General features: G+C 43.0%; 1 protein-coding gene across 4 annotated transcripts in view; it reads right to left on the bottom strand.

The window, feature by feature from the left end:
• Positions 1 to 855: 855 nt before the first annotated feature.
• The window catches only part of PUF60 (poly(U) binding splicing factor 60), a 31,674-nt gene continuing 13,472 nt past the window's right edge, over positions 856 to 19,057 (bottom strand). For 2 of the 4 annotated variants that reach the window (XM_035570123.2, XM_035570122.2), the window contains exons 2-11: positions 15,698 to 15,793; positions 13,868 to 13,957; positions 12,801 to 12,851; positions 8,532 to 8,693; positions 8,018 to 8,110; positions 6,864 to 7,077; positions 6,328 to 6,518; positions 2,761 to 2,896; positions 2,051 to 2,286; positions 856 to 1,283 (exon numbers count right to left, since the gene is read on the bottom strand). In XM_035570123.2, coding sequence (XP_035426016.1) covers positions 984 to 1,283; positions 2,051 to 2,286; positions 2,761 to 2,896; positions 6,328 to 6,518; positions 6,864 to 7,077; positions 8,018 to 8,110; positions 8,532 to 8,693; positions 12,801 to 12,851; positions 13,868 to 13,957; positions 15,698 to 15,793 — 1,569 coding nt within the window. In that variant the 3' untranslated portion in view covers positions 856 to 983. The remainder of the gene's footprint in view (positions 1,284 to 2,050; positions 2,287 to 2,760; positions 2,897 to 6,327; positions 6,519 to 6,863; positions 7,078 to 8,017; positions 8,111 to 8,531; positions 8,694 to 12,800; positions 12,852 to 13,867; positions 13,958 to 15,697; positions 15,794 to 19,057) is intronic. The other 2 variants (XM_035570126.2, XM_035570125.2) reach the window with 1 other exon arrangement.

Here is a 19,057-nt window from a genome sequence, read left to right as displayed (position 1 = left end):
TGAATCTGTGCTGTCTCTAGCAGTTTTGCACAACAAACAATGTCATAGCCCCTTACGTGTTTAGAGTATTTAAAATCATTAATACAAGCTAATTCTGTTCCTGCTCATTAAACAAAGATCATAAAATAAATGCATTCAGGCTCTGTAAATATTACAAAAACTTTGGGTCCTCAACAGCAAACTTTCCTTTCAGGCGAGGCATATGTTCTATATCGCTGTCCATAATACAAGGACTAGATTTATTTAATAAATACACTCTAGGTGCTGCAGATCAACACTACTCCCACTCTCATCCCATCTGTGATGCCTCAGCCTGACTTGATGGAAATATTTTGGCACATTTAGGAAGGATCAGTTAGGGTAACTCTGATGCATCAACAAAACTGTGAAATCCAAACTACAATATCAGAATACACAGGATGTGAATACCCCAGAAGACCCAGCTGGTTCACTTTCTGGACTCTGCTTCATGTTTGGGCTCCTGGAAGCCCAAGCTCAAGATGCAAGTCCTCAGCAGGAAGACTCCCTGCCAGAACTGCCCAAGCTCTCCTCCACTGTTGTTCATGAAGTATTTCAGCAGCACCCCTGAGTGCTGTTATAATACTTAGAGACTGCCTCCTCCATTCAACCATGTATAGCCCATCTTTGAAGAAAATTGCTATCCCAGTCCCTCAAAAGTGCAGTGGGATCTTGACCTGAGTGTTTTTGAAGTGACCACAGCGTAAGGCAGGAGCAAAAACAGCAACCTCTCTTCAGGCTCTGGCCCCACTCTTCTAGGTTGATGAGGCTACACTCATGCCAGACTTGGTTGGCAGGATATTAGCCCCTTTAACACACACAAAAACACACACTAGCTTTCTTTGCGCTTTTATCCAAACTACAAGTACATCACAGAGATCTGCGCCCACCCTGGAGCATTCTTTACACATGGCTAAAAAAACAGACAGGCAGAAGGGGTAGGGGTGAAGTCCTCCAAGTAGAGTTCATGCTGACAGGTCACTGTTATCAAATCTCTCCTGGTCATACACCTCTGCCACCACTTTTCTTCCTGCAAACCAGCGCCCATTCAAAGCCTGAATGGCTTTGTGAGTCTCTGAGGCCATGGAGAACTCCACAAATATCTTGACAATGATCTCAGCATCCTCCTCTTCTCCCTGCTTCTCCTGGTAGATGATGACCCTGTTTACAGCCCCGAATTTGCCACACTCTTCTGTCACTTCTCCCTCTAGGTCATCATCAATGTCCTTTGGATCCACCATGTTGCGAAGCACCATCACAGTGGACTGCCGAGAGAAGGAACAATACAAGTACATTAATATAATTGAGACACTAAAGTTAAATACAAACAAAAAACCTACCAAGCTCTTCTTAGACACATCTTTGTAGCACAGGTGACTTGAACTATCTGATTTTTCTTGTGCTGTTGCTATCCAGTTATTTTATTTATTTTTACTTTGTTACCTTCAAGATTTTTGTTTAATTTTTCCTTATGTCTGAATACAGTAGGAAGTTTAACTTTTTTTTTCAGACCTCTGACATTTAATGGCTGACCAGGTACTTTAGTTAAAGCATCAACCACAGCGTAACAACAAGAGCTTTTCAGAGTGCCTGCAACACACCTTTAGTACATATCCCCCACTAAAACTTTTTTGCTTTTTTTGCTGACAAAGCACTTCTCTGTATCACAGAACAATAGATGTTTTAAGACAGATGATCAGGATCACCTGATTCAAACCTAGTTCTCAAGCAAGGCAACCTTGAGCAGGTTGCCCGGGACCATGCCCGCACAGCTTTTGAATATCTCCAGGGATAGACTACACAAACTCTCTGTGCAGCCTCTATGTTTTTGCATGTTAGAGACCCAGCTCTACCACATCCTTTCTTCCCATTGATGGCTCTACCCAACATCACAGTTTAGTGGTCATGGCATTTCAGAGTCAGTTTACCACGTACAAAGCTGCAGAGCTACACCACATGAAGATAGACCTAAAACTAGGTATCTCATTTGCTGATAACTGGAACCAGCTCAGGGTAGCCACATTACACTCACCTCCTGTTTACGAAGCAATTTCTGCATCACCATATGACGGGCACTGCTGCCAGATATGCTCATGTGTTCCTGTTCACTTAGCATCTCTGGCCTCTCTGACTCCTGGAATACCTCCTCCTCTTCCTTTTCCTTTTTGACCTCCATCAGGCCCAACGCTGGGGGACTGGCCAGGATAGGATTCACAACTCCCACTTGGGGGATAGTGACAGGAATTGGAGGTCGGGCAGGGGTTACACCTGTAAGAGTACAAACTCTGTAGCATAAAGAAAAGAACTGATGTTCTGCAACATTTCAATACACACCACTCAGTAATAAAGAGGATCAAAGAATCTATAGGGTTTCATTGGCTCTACACAAACGACCAGGGAGGCATACACAGCAACTTGGTCAACAATATGGGATATATGCACTCAATATATTCATCACATTCATCATATGCCCAGAAGTGAGACAGAGAACAGGTCTTTGCATGGGGTAACAACTATCCACAGTTTCACTCAGGGTACTACGCATTCCTGCTGTGAATCTCATGTCCCTATTGTATCTATATACCAAAATAAACTCCTGCTATGCTGTACAAATATCAGCTCTTGACAAAGTCAGGCAGGGAAGAGGATTTCAGCTTCAAATTCTCCTTAATCGTGACCCAAGCTGTAAAGAACCATGCACTGTAACAGTTACACAAGTGACAAAATGAGGAATAAACATACCTGTAATTACTCCTGGTGCCTGCGCTGCCATTACAGCCTGTGGCAATGCCCCTAATGGCTGGGCAAGAGTCAGTGCTGGAGATACTAGCCCAGGGGTAGCCAAAGTGCCAAGAACTGCAGCTCCTGCCACTGCTTCCTACAACAGAAAAACAAGCACTAATTCTGTATCAAGAAGTCGTGTTATGGGTATGTTCAGCTGAGGCTCAGCCCTTGTCACACTTAAGAAAATACTGGGTATATAGATTCTGAGGATGACAGCTCTCCAGGGCTACTATAAAAAACAAACAAACAAGCAAAAATTTATGGCACCCACAGAAATGTGGAAACTATGAGATATCAGGAACTGGAAGAAAAACGCTCAAATTTCATCTATCCTCTCAAGCTGCTAGGCAGGTTACTGAATGAAAAACATCAAGGAATTCAGTACAGGATCTGCAAAATGCATGCAATTCCAGAACAGGAAGAATCTCTACTTGCTTCCACCTGCTGATGCTCTAGAAGACCTTAAGAGCTCCTCAAGCAACTGTTTAAAGCAATCAAGAAAAAGGCAATGTTTAATAGCTACTACACAAAGCTTTTTACTAATGCTAAGGAATGTGATCCACTTAAACATATCGACAGGAGCTCCCAACCCGCCGCCTTTGATGGAGCTTTTCTTCAAACTTTCAGCCTTGATAACTGAAGCATTTTTTTTTTTAACTACGTTCTTTTGTCCATATTGTCTGAACTTCTTCTCCCATTACCTACATGTCTCCATATGGACTGTACATAAGCGAAAATTGGATGACTTTTCAGCTTTTTTTCCTACAGTTACACCAAGTCACTTTTTCTAGTTTTCTCCTGCATATCGGGTTTTCCATTTCCCTGAATAACTACGATATTCCTTTATACCTGCTATAATCCAAATAAACGTTCTCACTCTAGATGAGCAGAATTCAACCATATCGTTTAACAAGACGAAAACATTTCCACAAAGCTATCAAAAATAACACGCATAATATATCCTAGGATCCCTTTTGTTTTGGTTGTTTTCCAGGCTATTGTACTCATAATTTAGTTACTCAGATCCTTCTCCTTCTCTCTTTTCATGGGCATCATATAAGCCCTGACATACCAGAGCAAAAATTCTGGGGTTTTTGTCATTAAATGTCACATTTTGTACTCAACTGGTAAACGCTGTACATGTTTCTTACTCCAGTCTTCTCTGATACTCAATTCTCCTCTACATTAACAATGCTTCTCATCAATGTGTTACCAGCTAATTTCATCAGTACTCTTTTCCTAATGCCTACAATATGATCGCTAATATTTTTGTGTATGGAGATAAATCAAGGACAATTTATAAGTAACTTCACCAAGAAAGTGAAGTGTAAGCAACTTCTAGCACAGCACTAGCACCTCTCTTCTCACCTGGTTATACTCCTTGACACTAATTGTAGTAGTCTTGGTCTTATACGTAACAGCTTCTTATACGCATATGGGTGTCTAACTTCTGAATTGTTCACAGAATATATAGTAAATGTTTTTGCTAATTAAGTGCAATAGTAGTCTTAACAAAAAGTTATGTTCATTTGATGTTTTCCTAAAACATCTAAATACATCACGTAGCTGTTTGTTCTTCCTTAAAGCTCGTTTTCAATCTTTCCCTACCACTGTCAGAAGAAAGTCCACAGAGATCTGTTTTCTATCCTACCTTAAACCCAAGTATCATATTTGCTATTCTTCAGTCATACAGCAATAGCCTGACTTGACAGACTAATCACAAAAAAACACGAAACTTAAGTGTACAACCACACGTGATAAACTCTTGGTGGATATAAACCCACCAAGGTTGCAGTAATTCCATGTGTACCATTAGCCAGTTTGCCTTATGCTTCTAACGAAGGGGAAGAATACTTATGTAAGCATTCCGTGCTGCAGTAAGACTACCATAATTTTGACTACACTGGTAGTTAGCTGTGTCACTTTTTTCTTAAGTGGCCAAAGAAACTTTTTCTAATAACTTTAGTTTCTTATTTTCTGTTGCAAGACTGACTTTTTTACTGTGACTGTCAAGACAACCATAGTCACAGTTGTCCTAGTTTAAGTGTGGAAACGCTTCCTCCTCCTTTGACTTGCACGTGAATTCCAAACTGCAGTTGCATTTCAGATCCAAAGTTGCATCTCTTACTTGAAAGTTTCCCTCTCATGCCCATGATTTCTTCAATCCCACTGAGTTTACTAATTAACTTCTCTGAATCACAAAAAATACATGAAACTAAAGCTCTTACAGACTATGTTGGCCTATGTTCTTACTAACAATAAGCTGTTCCATACAGGAACTGTACTGGGGGCATAAACTACAGATGCCTTTTTTAACTGATCTAATTATTACTCTTCTCTAGTTATCTAAAACTACTATCATGGCAAATCAGACTGGTGATCTAGGTCTCTACCACGTCTAAGTAAAGGGAACAAGACTGCCAAGTATCTCTGAGGTCCTTCAAAACCAATACTCTATATACAGAATTTAAAATTTTCCTCACAGTAACAAATCCTGCCATATTTTACAGAAAGAAATTATAAAATTTATCCAGATCTGTAAGAGATCTCTACTAAAGAGAGGAGTTAATAGTTCTTCCCTAAGGTGATTTTGATCCAAAACGTAGCCATGCCTCAGCTTGCTTCCTTAGTCAAATGCAGAGGTTTCCAGATTGTAGTGAACTTACTACTGGGGACATGCAAACCACTTTAGAGTTTCACGCAAATAGCGGCTCCCTCCTCCCCCCATTTCTACCTGTACCTTGTGATTCAAAGAAATACTAGTACCACATATAAGCTGGACACCTCAGCAGTGTTTTTTTTTGTTCTGGCTCCAGAGCATCCAAGAACTGAACAGTGCTAGAACTTGTTTCTTTCTTGGGCAGCAGGGATGCAGGAAGAGATCCTGTCCTCCCAAGGCAAAGAATACAGGCATAGATAAGCAGGTTACTGTGAAAGGTAATTTTCCTCAATCAACACTTATAGGTCATAGCCAGGAGCTTCTATTATTTTCAGCAAACTAAGTTTGAGAACCGCTAGACTCCTGCATCAACATCCAATTCTGCTGAACCCACTGTATTTCCTACTTTCTGGACAGCTTAAAGCCATGACAGGCCAACTTTCACCTTACTATACAGGCAGAGTCTTCAACAGCAGTGTTGCTCATGCAACTATTACTGCCCCCACTACTGTCTGCCTATTCACATAGTATTTTAAGGCATTCTTTTAGCCTCTGTTATAACCGCATCCCTAATTGTTTGTACGCCTACCAACAAGGAATCCTCTCCAATTTATCCCTCATCATTTAAAAAATAAAAGTTCTGATCAGGCAGGCCAGATGCCATTCTAAATGCTGGTGTATCAGACTCTCACAAGTATGTCCTGGGCAAGCTTCTACGTGTGAAGTCCTGGAAACAGAGTACAATCTAGGCTTGGAGCCTTCATTCAAACTAGAGAACACAACTGGTTGGAAGAGTTTGCATGCTTGTTTTTAGCAGGGTGACAATAAACATCCACTTCTTTCAGTCACAGCAACTTATGTCTTACCTGTGCTGTAATCTTTGCTGTCGCAGCTGCTGCAGCAACAGCTGCTGCTGGAGGTAATCCCCCTGGCGTAGCAGGTGTCAGGAGCGGCATTGGAGGAGTCACAGCTTTACCAACTCGGAGATATTGACCCCCAAGGTCAAAGAGGTTCATAGAGGAAACTGCATCTTGAGAAGACTGTGCTTTCTCATATTCTACAATGAGAAGGAGGAATATTTGCAAGTGACCCTTTTTACTCCTAAGTTCAACTCTCTTACTGCACAATTATGATTTATCTTTGTTTAAAAAAGCAACCCCTCAGCGCTTAGATTGCTCATCTCTCTCCTCTGATCACATAAGTACTGTTGAGAACAGCAAGCATAGCAAAATCTCTCAACCCACGTAAATGGTGAGTAAAAGTATCTGGCTACTAATTAGACTTCTAAATACAAATTTATCTCTATCCCGTTTAAAGTAATTCTTCCACTAGAATAAAAAACAACGAGGATGATCCCAACTACCTTCCTTACCCCAGAACAAATATCAGATAGATATTTTACCAATGAAACCATAGCCTTTGTGTTTTCCTGTCGTGGGATCTCTGGCTAGCGTGCAGGATTTGATCTTTCCAAAGGCCTCAAACACACTCTTGATGTCATCATCTGAAAGGTCCTGATGAACAGAGGCCACATAGATGCGGTTGAAAGCCCGTGCCTCTTCTGCTAGCTGGTCTATAATTGGTTGTGCCTGACCTATATTACTAGGTCTCCCCACCTGCAGAGAACAGGAAACAGTCCATTAAACGGTCTGGAGAGCAGCAGCATGACTTGCCAAGACATACAGTAGGTAAGCACTCAACCACTTGACTTCCTTTTCAAACCACATAACCCCTCATAAGGTCAAAATTAACAAAAGGCAACAGCTGACTCTCAGCTCTGGGATACAACCTGCTCTATGATTCTAGAAGTACTGGGAGCCTGGACTGACTCTGTCCCTCTCCTTCCCCCTTCCTCCTAGGTAAGCGTTATCTTCCCTAACCTGCCCAACTTCCACGAAGCAAAAACAATGCTGAAAGCAAAACACAATGTTTCTATAACCTTCTTTTGAAGGCTCCTAAACCCCTAACACTGCAGAAATGCATCAGAGATAAATGCAGGATGTAAAACACTTTGCAGAAAATGCTAGCTTCCTCCCCAGATTTCAATCTCCAAAGTTCCACCTTTCAGAGATCATCTCTTACTTATTGCCTGAAAACACACAGCTACAAACCTTAGTTCTTTTCAGTTTGTGCTGAACGCCTCCTTTTTGTATGGCAAGGTACTTAAAATTCCTCATGCTACTCACAGGCAAAAAAAGTGCCTGACGCTACTTATCTACCATCCACACAGGCACAGCATATGAAGAACACCAAGTATCATGAATCATCTTTGTTTTGTGCTTAAGAAATTTCCATACTGTGTGTGTGTGTGTAAGGGGGAACTGTCAGCTTATAAGAACGAGTTTCTTGACTTTATTAGCACGCTGGGTGGTTCTCCTCAGGGAGTGAGGGACTAACAGACACTATGTACTTAGTGGGTTGAAAATGAAGATTTATCCTGGAACAGGCTTTAGGTTATCTTCCATGCTACAGTGCTATGGGAAGCATTTCTAGGCATCAAAACCTTTATTCAAAGTAAAGAGAACTAGGAATTTTCAAGGCATGCCTGTTACTCACCTTTATATTTCTTCCTCCCAACATGACAGAATTCATCTGCTCCAAGGCCAGCTGAGCAGCTTCAGGCACCTCATATTCCACAAAAGCAAAACCCTAGGACAGAAGGAATACTCCTGTTGAATTGTACCAGTCGCATCTTGTCAACCCCTGTGCCAGCTAATGCAGCCAAGAATTCCCACATACTAGATTCTTACTATTGTGGTCTGAGAAGACTTTTCCTTCAAGGCTACCTGTTTTCAGAGTCTCTCATGCCTAGAGGCCTAGCAGAGAAAGGCTACTGCATACAGGACTGCTAGCTGTTTAGCATCTTTTGTGCACACCAGACCCACGCACATATGGTTCCCACAACAGAATACTGCAAAAATAAGCAGAGCGAGCAGATACAAACAATTTCTTAAAATCAAAATGCTAAAGCAGCCTTCTCTCTATGAGGACGAACATTCCTTCTTCTCCTGGATACACTCACAAAAGCCTTGGAGAGAAGAAAAACATCACTCAAGGCCTGTTAACCAACCTTATGCTTCATCGTAACCGAGTCCCAGGACATATCAATGCTTTTTATAGGTCCAAATGGGGCAAAGGCCTGGCGAATGGTATCTTCTCCAAGTTCATAGTATATGGAGCCCACATAAACGCGACACATGATGGCCAAGGCGCGCTGCCTCTGAGCTGCCATCTGTATTGGAAAGAAGAACTGGCTGGTTAGATCAGGGGGTGGTCACGGATGTCAGGACCTCCTTCCCTTCCTCCTTCCCTCCCAGGAGCTATGACCCAACAGCAGGTAGCTCCTCACTGGGCTGCAGCACAGCCTGGTACACGTAGTAATAAAGAAGTGTTTTCCTGCTCAATGCACAGACTGCTGGAGCGGATAAGCAGTACAGCTCACTCCTGGGGCAGTCAAATCTTTGATGGGGTCTGCCACTTCAGGAGCCTTAACTCCAACCCCACTGATAAGGTCTAACCCTCCCCAGCATGATCGCATCTCCAGCAACACTTGCAGGAGGAGGAAATAACTTCATTCTAGGACAGCTTCCCCCTCCAGGCAGCAAAGGTCTCCATTCTAGGCACTATCAGCAATCCCTCCCATTCCCTCCCACAAGGGGCAGCAAGAGATCCAGTATTGGGCACCACCTAGTCACTCCCTCCCCCACCCCATCCTCCCAGGCAGCAAAGGATCTGGAATTGGGTACCTCTTCCCCACCCCCTCAAGCATCACACACCACCTCCTCCCCTCCACCCACCCCAGGCAGTACAGGATCCAGTACTAGGCACCACTTCCACCACACATTTCAAAAGCAAAGCAAACAAAAATAAAAAATAAAAATCACATGGTTAAATGAAACTTCTTAGTTAAGTGTGTGGTGCTAGTACTTATCACTGCCTGTTGTTACTGGCTCAGATAGTGGTGCAGCCCCCAAAGACTCCGCCCTTATCAGTTTCGGTGCAGAGAAGGTCTCTGTGCTATTTTCTCCTAAGTATGCCTGAAAACCTGTTTGCAAGACAAATCCAGAAATTTCTTAAAGCAGGTATCCAAAAAAGCAGTATCCTTCAATTATTTTTCACCCATATTACAATTCTAAAATTGCTACTACTAATAAACATTATTTTGGAAGATGCTGCCTACTAAAATCACAGGTTTGGCCAGCATATCCTATCAGCACGTCTTGGGACCAAGGCAGAAATGAAGGCTCTGTACAGGCAGCTCCCTATGATCAGCAAGACTGAGTTACAGTGCGTTGGAGATGCGCACAGGGCTTCGTTCCTGTTCTGCATGGAACAGATGGAACAAACATACGGCAGTAAGGGCTACGGACTGTTGCAGAGTAGGCAAATGCAGCGTTAAGCTTGATGCCTTTCTTCCTTCCCAGCACTACAGTGCTTGGCATGAAGGTAGGGAGCGCTGGAAACTGCGCCTTCCCCACGACCTCTGCTTAAGGGGGTCTGTAATCGAGGCCTTTACAAGAGACCCACCTTCAGAGTGCTGCAACAAGCATGAGCACAATGAGCTCTGACGTGTCTGGGGACGTTACAACTTGCATGGCAAAACAGAAGGGACTGCATTTCATCTGTGACAGTCAAAGGATCGTGGACACGAACAGTACCTGAAGAAATCCTTCTCCCTCGTAACACATGTGACATTGACCATAGGAGGAAACAAACTGTAAAGGTTCAACTCCTATTATTCCATACAACAGGGATACTATAAACAGGAATGGTTCTCACCCCATACTGCTGCTCCTGAAGTGTATTAAACTTGCCTCTTGACTGGGTTTAATATTTCACACAGTTAAAAATAAGTTGCTTTTCAATAGCTCTGCAATGCTGTGACTGGGAGGACTATGGCACGTGTACACGCAGGACAGCTGACATGTTGTCTCCCAGGTTCTCCAACACCTTCACAGCTTTGGTGCATGAAAGCCAGTGATCAGTAGCCCCTCAATTTGTGTAGTGCGTCCATTTACAGGTTCAGAGCCATCACCATTCTAACCCAAGTGTCTGAGTGAAGTGCCTCACCCGTGGCGACACAGACTGTGGCAAAAATTTAGTGTTTTACTAGGAGTGCTCTTGGACAAGACACTGCAGCCCTGCACCAGGCAGAGGTAATTCCCACCTTCTGAAGTCTATATATGCAAACAGGACATTCCCTTCTTTTCAGTTATCAATGCAACAGTGGCAAGAAAAATGGCATTTGTCCTCTCCCATGGCAGCAACCTTTACAGGAGGATATCCACATCTTACACTGCTGCATAGACTCTAATGAAATAGGTGGGGCAGAGCTAGGAAGACTTATGTTACATCTGGAACATATTAGAAATCTGGAGCTACAAAGGCAGAATTTAGGTAGACCATGATGACTACAGGCATGTGTGGATCACTAACAGGAATCAGCATCAATTTAGGGGAAATGATGTAATATATACCTGCGAACTAAGCACAGGACTAAGTGTCAGGAACTCATGAATAGAAATTTTATTGCTTTCACTAGCTATATTAAATCATTTTTGCTGGCCACTGGCCCTTTTACTCAATGTACAAAAATGGAGCTTAAGGAATCTGCAGTCTTCATTGGAAAGGCAACAGCTAGTATTTGTACATATGAAATATTGCTGATAAGTGCTTATAAAGGTTATTTTAAGGACAAGCCAAAACATCATATTGGAATGGTGCTTTAAATGAAAGAGGCAATGCAAAAACATCACCACTAGCTCCAATTTTAATACAACAACGCCAGGGAATTGTGCTCATGTTGCTGAACTGACATGGGAATCTTGAGCTGTAATTCTTAGCAGATTAGGTAGACAGGAAGCTTTAATCACAGGCACTGAGATACTGCAATAGGAAGTTCAGACTGCACTTCCTTCATGTAGGAATCGATGACTCTTGTCAACAGGAAAACGTGTTGTACACAGGCCTGTTTGCATTTCCTACATTCCTGATGGGCTTTGGGATAAAGCATTTGCTGAGAAACGAGTACCAAAACTATACTCAACTGTAGCACAGCTGAATGGTTCGGAAGACTCCTAGGTTCTGTCCCATCAGCAGTAGCCTACAATTGCCTACAGTCTTAGGGAAAGGATTCACAATACTAACTATGCCCCTGAGGCTAATGAGAAATTGAACATTTCCCGTTACATTATCAGTATGTGCTTTTCATCTATTGCCCAGCTGTGAATACGAGCTGTAAGGTTTTTTTAAAGCAAAATTGGTGGTGTTAATGCTATTGAGTACGCATCTACATTAACTGTACGTTTACTGGTAGAGGTTTCTTGGGCACACGGGTTCAGAAACCACCTGTGCAAAAATTCACGTTGAGATACAGGTTTCTATTCCAATCCAAACTTACATATTCCCATAAATTTTATTTTGGCTCCCCTGCTGACATGCTACCTACCGTGAGAGTGTTATACGAGGGAAAACAGGTGGTTTTAGATTTAGTGCATATTTCATTTTGGAGGACAGGCCTCCAGTTGCATTTTACCTACTCAACATTGCATTTCAGCAAGATGGGAAAATACTTGCAAATGAACCTTTGCATGCAGAGTGGAGGTTATAGGACACTTTCTCCAGTGGCCATTGTTCAACATCTCTGGAAAAAGGAGGGAACTGATAATCCCAGGTAATCATAGAATCATGGATCATATAATTAAGCTCTTTGTGACAGCTGATTAGAAACTCCAGTACTAAAGGACCACATGGGTTCTCTGAATAGTTCTGCAGTTCTGTTACTTCCATCCTGCTTCTTTTTTGTTTTTCAACTTTACTTGAAACATGACGTATTCACCTAGTCTGGAAACATGCATAGTAAGAGCAGTCTTACAACCTGGGCTACAATATGTTCTGCAAGCCTGTAGTGCCCCCGTCTTCCCCAGCACCATAGCTGCCAGGCCTCTGGTGCTGTGAGTTTGCTTCATAAGAAATTGCCCATTTGTGAGTTACCTTGGCAGTTAGTTTTAGGTCAGGACCTCAGAACTGTAGCATCCCTAGAAATGCAGCTCCCACAATTTCACAGGTGTGTTCAGTACTGTTCGAAATCTAAAGCTTTCTTTGCCAACTGACTCCAGGACCCCGACTGCCAGTGTCACAGCAGACTGCACCCAGCCCATGATGTTCCTCTGGGGAGTTTACACTTTGCCTCTGCTTGTTGTGCTTGTCCATAACAGGTGGGTATGTGGGAGGGTTGTGCTGGGTTGAATTAAGAGCATTGTATTACCACTACATACTTCCCCACTCTAGGCCCTGACTAAGACAAAGTGCCCAAGAAGAAGTGAATATGTCTATTGACCGATTGTAAAGGTGAGAGAGGATCTCCAAAGCCCATTGTCACTGCTGCCATCTGAAAGACAGTAAAGACAGAGTTCAGTCTGTTGGAGCTGAGCATACTACGGCTGTTTGTAAAAACTCAAGCAGAGCGGCGGCACAGGGAACCTGCGAGAGAGGCCTCTCCTTCCTTGCCCCTCACTGCCTGGTCCCAAGGACTGTCCAGCGCTGGGACCCTGCAGATTCCAGTCCCACCAGGTCAGGGTGGAGTTGTGCTGCTGCCACTGCCTCAGGAAGCAGGGTCTTCTCCCAGGGGGGACTCAAGGCAATAGTAACCTCTGCAACCACTGTCGTTGATTCACCCCCAGCATTTAAAAAGGAGCCCCTCAACTAGATCAGCCACTCAGAAACATGCACAGCCCTGAAAGGCCAGAGCTGCTTAATGTGGCAAGCACATCCACAGTGACACTTCATTAAAAATATCCAAGACCCCAAAGCTGTAATTTTGGGATTCCTAACTTTGAATAGGAGGCAGCGATATCTGTTCAAGAAATCTCCAAAGGAAGGGAGATTTAAATGGCTATTAAGGGTTCTCCCAGTACATAGGCCTTCCAGCGTTAACAGGAACAGCCAACTGAACTTCTCAGTGAGGCTGGCAGGGTACCTGGGTGAAGGGGAGGGAAATGGGTCTGCACTGTTGATAACACGAGGGAGAGGGGTACCCTCCCCTCAAGCAGAAGAGATGGGGAAAGGATACACAGTAACCCTAGGCACCACCTTAAATGTAAGTTGAAGGTGAAACCCACAGCAAATTCTTTGGCTTCTGGTGATTCAAGAAACATTTAGGCAGCCAACAGGTGAGAAAATTTCTCCCCAACAGGAGAAAAAACTCTGGGGGCAATTTGTACAGGTGAGTAAAGGGCATTTCTTTAGAGGGCTCAGGACTGTATACTTTAATTTCACTGTGGAAACAGAAGTGCTTTCACCTGGCTCCGGGCAGGCCTCAGGGCTGTGCTCTGGTTCTAAGTGCAAAAAGAACTCCACCTTGTTGGGGAGAGTAAGACAGAAAGAGCATCTCAGAAGGTCTCTCACCTGCAGGTTGGTGAGTTGCTGTTGCTGGTGGGCGATGGTTTGCTTCACCAGCACACTCTTGATACTCTGCTCCATCGCATACTTCTTTGCCTAGGAAGAAACACAGACTTTGTAGTCACAGCCTAATACCGCAGAACAGGGAATGACGTTTGACTTCACACCATAGCTCCCCAGAACCACGCAACTGGCTGCCAATGGTGCTTTCTGATGCTCCAGCCCTAAGCTCTAAGGCACTGAACATTAGCCGGTGGCAAACAGCTTACTAATGCCTTGGTCTGCATCTTGGAGTTGCGAGCCCTGAAATACAGCATAATGCTTGAGCAAAGGATTGGATGGACTCAATCTGCAGCAGGCACAACGTTAGGAAAGCAGCATGCACTACACACTCAGCATTTTCCCTCTTCCTCCCTCTGCCCCTTAGATCCCACCATAGCACCTTACCTGCTGGGATGAGGGCAGGACAGATAGCCTCCTTCAAGTCCTTTCCACTCAGAGAACATCTGGACAAAGAGGTTCTACAAAAGGGAAGGGGGCTCCTAATCCCCATGCCCAGTCTCTTGACTGTGCGCTACCCCTCCCTTTCTTTATCATATTTGGACTATTCAAATTTGGAGGACCCACTGCTCTCTTGCTCACTAAAATGCTCCAGCTCTCTTTCTCCAATTCCTAGGCTGAGGATACAAAGCTGAGTTGTCTTTTTTGTTCAGTCTTCTATAAATTTGACAAAGCCTGAGCTTTACACTCAGTGGTGTTAACATGAGGCTCTTTGTCAAGGGAAACCTAATACCCACACGTGCCTGTTCCCAGTGGAGGGTACAAACACATTCAGCCAACCCCTCAGGCACCTGCTTTCCATGGCTGTACGTGTTTGGGAGGTGCCAGGGAACAGTAGGCTCTAAACCGTGGATTTGAGACGTGTGCTTCGGAAACCTGGAAACGGACAAGGGGATTTACATCTGTCAGCTATGGAGAAGCCAGAGGAAACGAGGCCGTTTCACACTGTGAGCCAAACACACACACAAGCAGCTTCAGCATTACGGGAACATTCACATGAAGCCTACCCAGAACAATGCTATACTTGCCTCAACTGAATACATAACACACCTATCCCACAATTCCCACATTCCTTGGTTTTGTTTCCTTCCCCCTCTTTTCCCAGTTCTGCTCTCCTCAGCAAGCCAGGCACCACTCTCTCTCACCAGCAAAGTGGGCCAGAAGTTGGCAGTAACCTCCCCACCAGCTGTACAAAACAGGACCAACAACCAAAAATCAGAGCTGGTCTGAAATTTTATCTAGATTGAGACACGTCAATTCAAGTGGGGTTGAAAATACTTGCCACATGCTACTGGGTCTCTTTACATGGAAAGGAGCGTAAGGGAAAAACAGACTAATGTTTGTGTGTGGACAGAATAAAAGATCAGCTGGAGCATATCAGAAACCTATTTCTTGTGGGGTAGTCTTCTCTTCACAGTAACTTTATGGCAGTTGCACAGTGTCTCAGAATTACAATATGTTCTTAAGTTGTTATGATTACTTATGATTTTGATTTTTTTTTTTTTTTTAAGGAAGAGCACTCCCCCTACCACAACAGGGAATTCCATGTTGTGCTCCCCAAAAAGCATCTATAAACTCCAAACCAAGACACAGTTCTCGGGCACAATTTTGAAGATGTGAATCCACACAGATTACAGTCATTATCCCATATGTAATCTTGACAGGTGAGCTCTTTTTTTTTTTTAAGTAACATCAGGAAAAAATGTGAGCTTAAAAAAAAGAACCAACCAACCAAAAAAGAATGCTAAGATGTAAGTTCACGTCAAGTATACTCACTTTCTGGAGAGCTTCCTGCTGTTCTGGTGTGAGGGGAGGAAGCCCCAGCTTAGCTGCTGTGCTTTGTCCATTTTCCATCTTAATGGACTCTGTACCCTAAGAAAACAGAAACACACTCATGGAAAAGCTATTCTCACAAATCTGACCCATTTCTTCATTCCCAGAAACTCAACGCACTTGTCAGAGTCTTAGGAAGACTTTTTAGCCAACTATTAGTAACTCATGAAAAACTGTTTTTTTTACTATTATAGCCACTTCCCATGGGAGAGCTATCCCACCAACTGTACAAATTGATGAACAGGTTGGATACTTAACCTAAAGAGTTCCCTAATCATATTTTCAGTGAAGAAAAACGCAATAAACCCCAGTCTTCACTTATATCATCTCCATCCTACATCTCAACAGTTAAACTCTATCAAATGTAACTGTATATTCTCCTTCCATCTCTTCCCATACTGTTTTTTTACCCTTGATTTCTCAAGTTCTATTTTTAAAATCTTCTCTTAAAGTTTTCCAAATTTCACACACTGTTCTAGGTACTGAGTCACAAATAAACATTCCCATACTTGGTATGATGCATATTACCTGCACATGCAGACACTCAAACCCAACATTAGAGCAGACCTAGAAAGAAGCTTCTGGGCCACTGGACTAATTTTTGTGTGTGATTTCACAGATGTACATGCAACTAACAAACCTTAGCCTTCTTTGGGTCTTAGGTATTCTACTGACTTCTTTGCCTCATGCTTGTGCTTTACACTGAAGTTCCTTCCTGTGAAATAACCGCTCAATTATTCCTACCACGTTAAGTAACACTAAGTTTCTCTGAAGTATATAGATCAAACTGGTTTTGGTTAAAGCGATTCAACAGCTTGTGTCTTTCTGGTAAGCATCTACCAACTTGTATTCTTAAGGAATAATTCTTTAGTGGCCCAAACATAGTCACATAATTGATAGTCAAAGTAAAGGTGAGGTTATCAATAAAAGCCTGTTAAGATATATCTCAGTTCTCCAGTTAAAAAGAAAACAAACAAAAAACCCACTAAATACTCTAACAAGAACAGACCAAAAAAATAAAAAAGGATCAGAGCCATTCAGACAGCAAAACAAGAACAGCTTTCCTGACACAGCAACAAAGCTGTCACATGGGGAAAAAAATAGTACTAAAGTAGTTGGCAGCTTAGCAGAAGAACAGCAAGTATTCCTGCTCATTTGGTTCCCATTCATTCAGAACAGATCATTGGCTCACAGCACTTGCTAGTGAGTTTTCCTGCAGGCACAAATGCTTCTGAAAGACCACTGGTCTTCTCCAGGAAAAAAAAAAAAGAAAAAACACCACACAATTCACTGGAACATCAAGAGCCTACAAATATAATACCAAAACGGAGAACAACAAAAAGCTATTCTTGTATATAGCTGAAGCCTCAGAGAGGAAAAATGCAGTCTTTCGGAAGCAGATCCTGCATCATGTCTGCACACAAACTGCACATTTCATTGCATCTTCTTTATCCTACCACGAGGCAAAGGGGAACACACGTTACTGAACAGACAACCTGCTGCTACAACTCTCAGCATGAGACAACAGAACTGCCAGCTAAGCTTAGTAATAGCAGAGTGCCTCAGGTCTAAGTACACACACTTCAATGAGGAGAGCCACATGCTGTACATCTGACTGCCCAGGACAACACCAGCACAGTTCCTTCACTGTGTCTACCATGGTAACAGCACAGCACAGGCCAGTTATCCGTTTCCTCCAGCAACACAACTTCATTGACAGTCCTGTTTTTCACTTATATTTTCTGATTTGTTTTATTTACTGATAAAAACAGAATGTTCAGCTTTTGTCAGGGAAGAAAACTACAAAATAGCTGTAAGGTATTCTGAGCAGAAAGATTCTTTCCTGAAGTCATAGATACCACCTAAATATAAGTGAAGCTCGAGCACATCCACATTATTCTCAATATAGAGAAATAACTTGTTATTTTCATGGAAATTTAGAAATAAAACAATGTCAAGTTCAAGTAAACAGCAGAAGAGGTGAGAGAAGAAACATCTTATGCATTCTCAGAAGACATCGTGGAGGCACAGACTCAATCTGGTAACAATCTTTGAGTCCTCCCACTAAAAAGGAGTTAAATAAGGGCACACCCCCCCCCCCCCCCAAATTCGAGGCCTCCTAAGCAGCCTGCTTTATCTAGAGTAGTTGCAAGTTCAACATGTAAGATCAGAAGCTTAAGTGTGACAATCCTTAAATATCACAACCACCACGTACCTGCCATGCGGACTGTGATCCCCAGCTGTATTTGTTGGCCCGTTTGCTCCTGTTGCTCATGCACTGGAGTCATGACCACGGTATTACTTTCTACGCCACCCTCACTGACACTCCTGATGTTACAGAGGGACCGCACCTACTCCTCCCCTGAGGCAGGGCTGCCACTAATCCTTTCCCACAGCTGATGTGGGGGATGCCTGATGCTAAATGCTTAGTCAGGTCATTAACTAAACTTTTATTTTCCTCTCCGGGTATAAAGTGGGGTCACATTCCTTTTAAGAAAGGAAACCCTAATTAGTGCATGCAGGAAAAGGCTATCTTACAACCTGCCACAGCACATACAGTCAGTTCGTTTTCCCTAGCACACACACTGCTTTTTATGTTCTAACCTATTAAACACCACATTTGCCATCACATTACCTAGTCATTCTTTATCTTGAAATCCTCTGGCAATTCATTTACCTTAATGGCTCACAGTCAGGGGAGGTTCAGACTAAGTATCAGGAAAAACTACTTTGCCAAGAGGGCAGTTAAGTCGCTGGAACAGGCTTGTTAGAGAGGTAGCTGATACACCATTCCTGCCCATGCTTAAAAGGAGTTTAGATAAAGCTCTTAATGATGTGTTTTAACTTTGGGTTGGCCCTGAAGTAGTCTGAGGTGGACTTGATCTTTGTTGGTCCCTTCCAACAGGAACTATTTTATTCTAGTCTACATGGCAGCAGCTGAAGTGTCCTATCGGACTAGAGATTTCTTCTGATGAAGAAATGAACTGTGTTCATTTTCCCAACAGAATCTTGCCCATTTCTTGTACAGAACTGGTCTGACTTTGCTTCAAATGTACACACCATCCATAGGGGAACTGCTTTCCTACAGGATCAATGCAACGGAGGAAGAAGCAAGAGTGTGACTACAGCACAATTGTCCCATTGCTGCAGGCACCCATTTCAGAGTTGGACTGCCTTCTTGGCCTAAAGAAGCAGAATCTGGACCTGCCTTTGTTGTTCACCTAAATCCTGTCTCCCAACTCAGTGTTCAGAGCCAACCATTTAAAATACCAGAATGGACAAATAACCTTATCTGTTCAGTAG

Source organism: Cygnus atratus, chromosome 2, assembly GCF_013377495.2.
Source record: "Cygnus atratus isolate AKBS03 ecotype Queensland, Australia chromosome 2, CAtr_DNAZoo_HiC_assembly, whole genome shotgun sequence".
Lineage (NCBI taxonomy): Eukaryota > Metazoa > Chordata > Aves > Anseriformes > Anatidae > Cygnus > Cygnus atratus.
The sequence above is the reverse complement of the archived record's forward strand: the minus strand, read 5'-3'. Positions and strand labels throughout refer to the sequence as shown.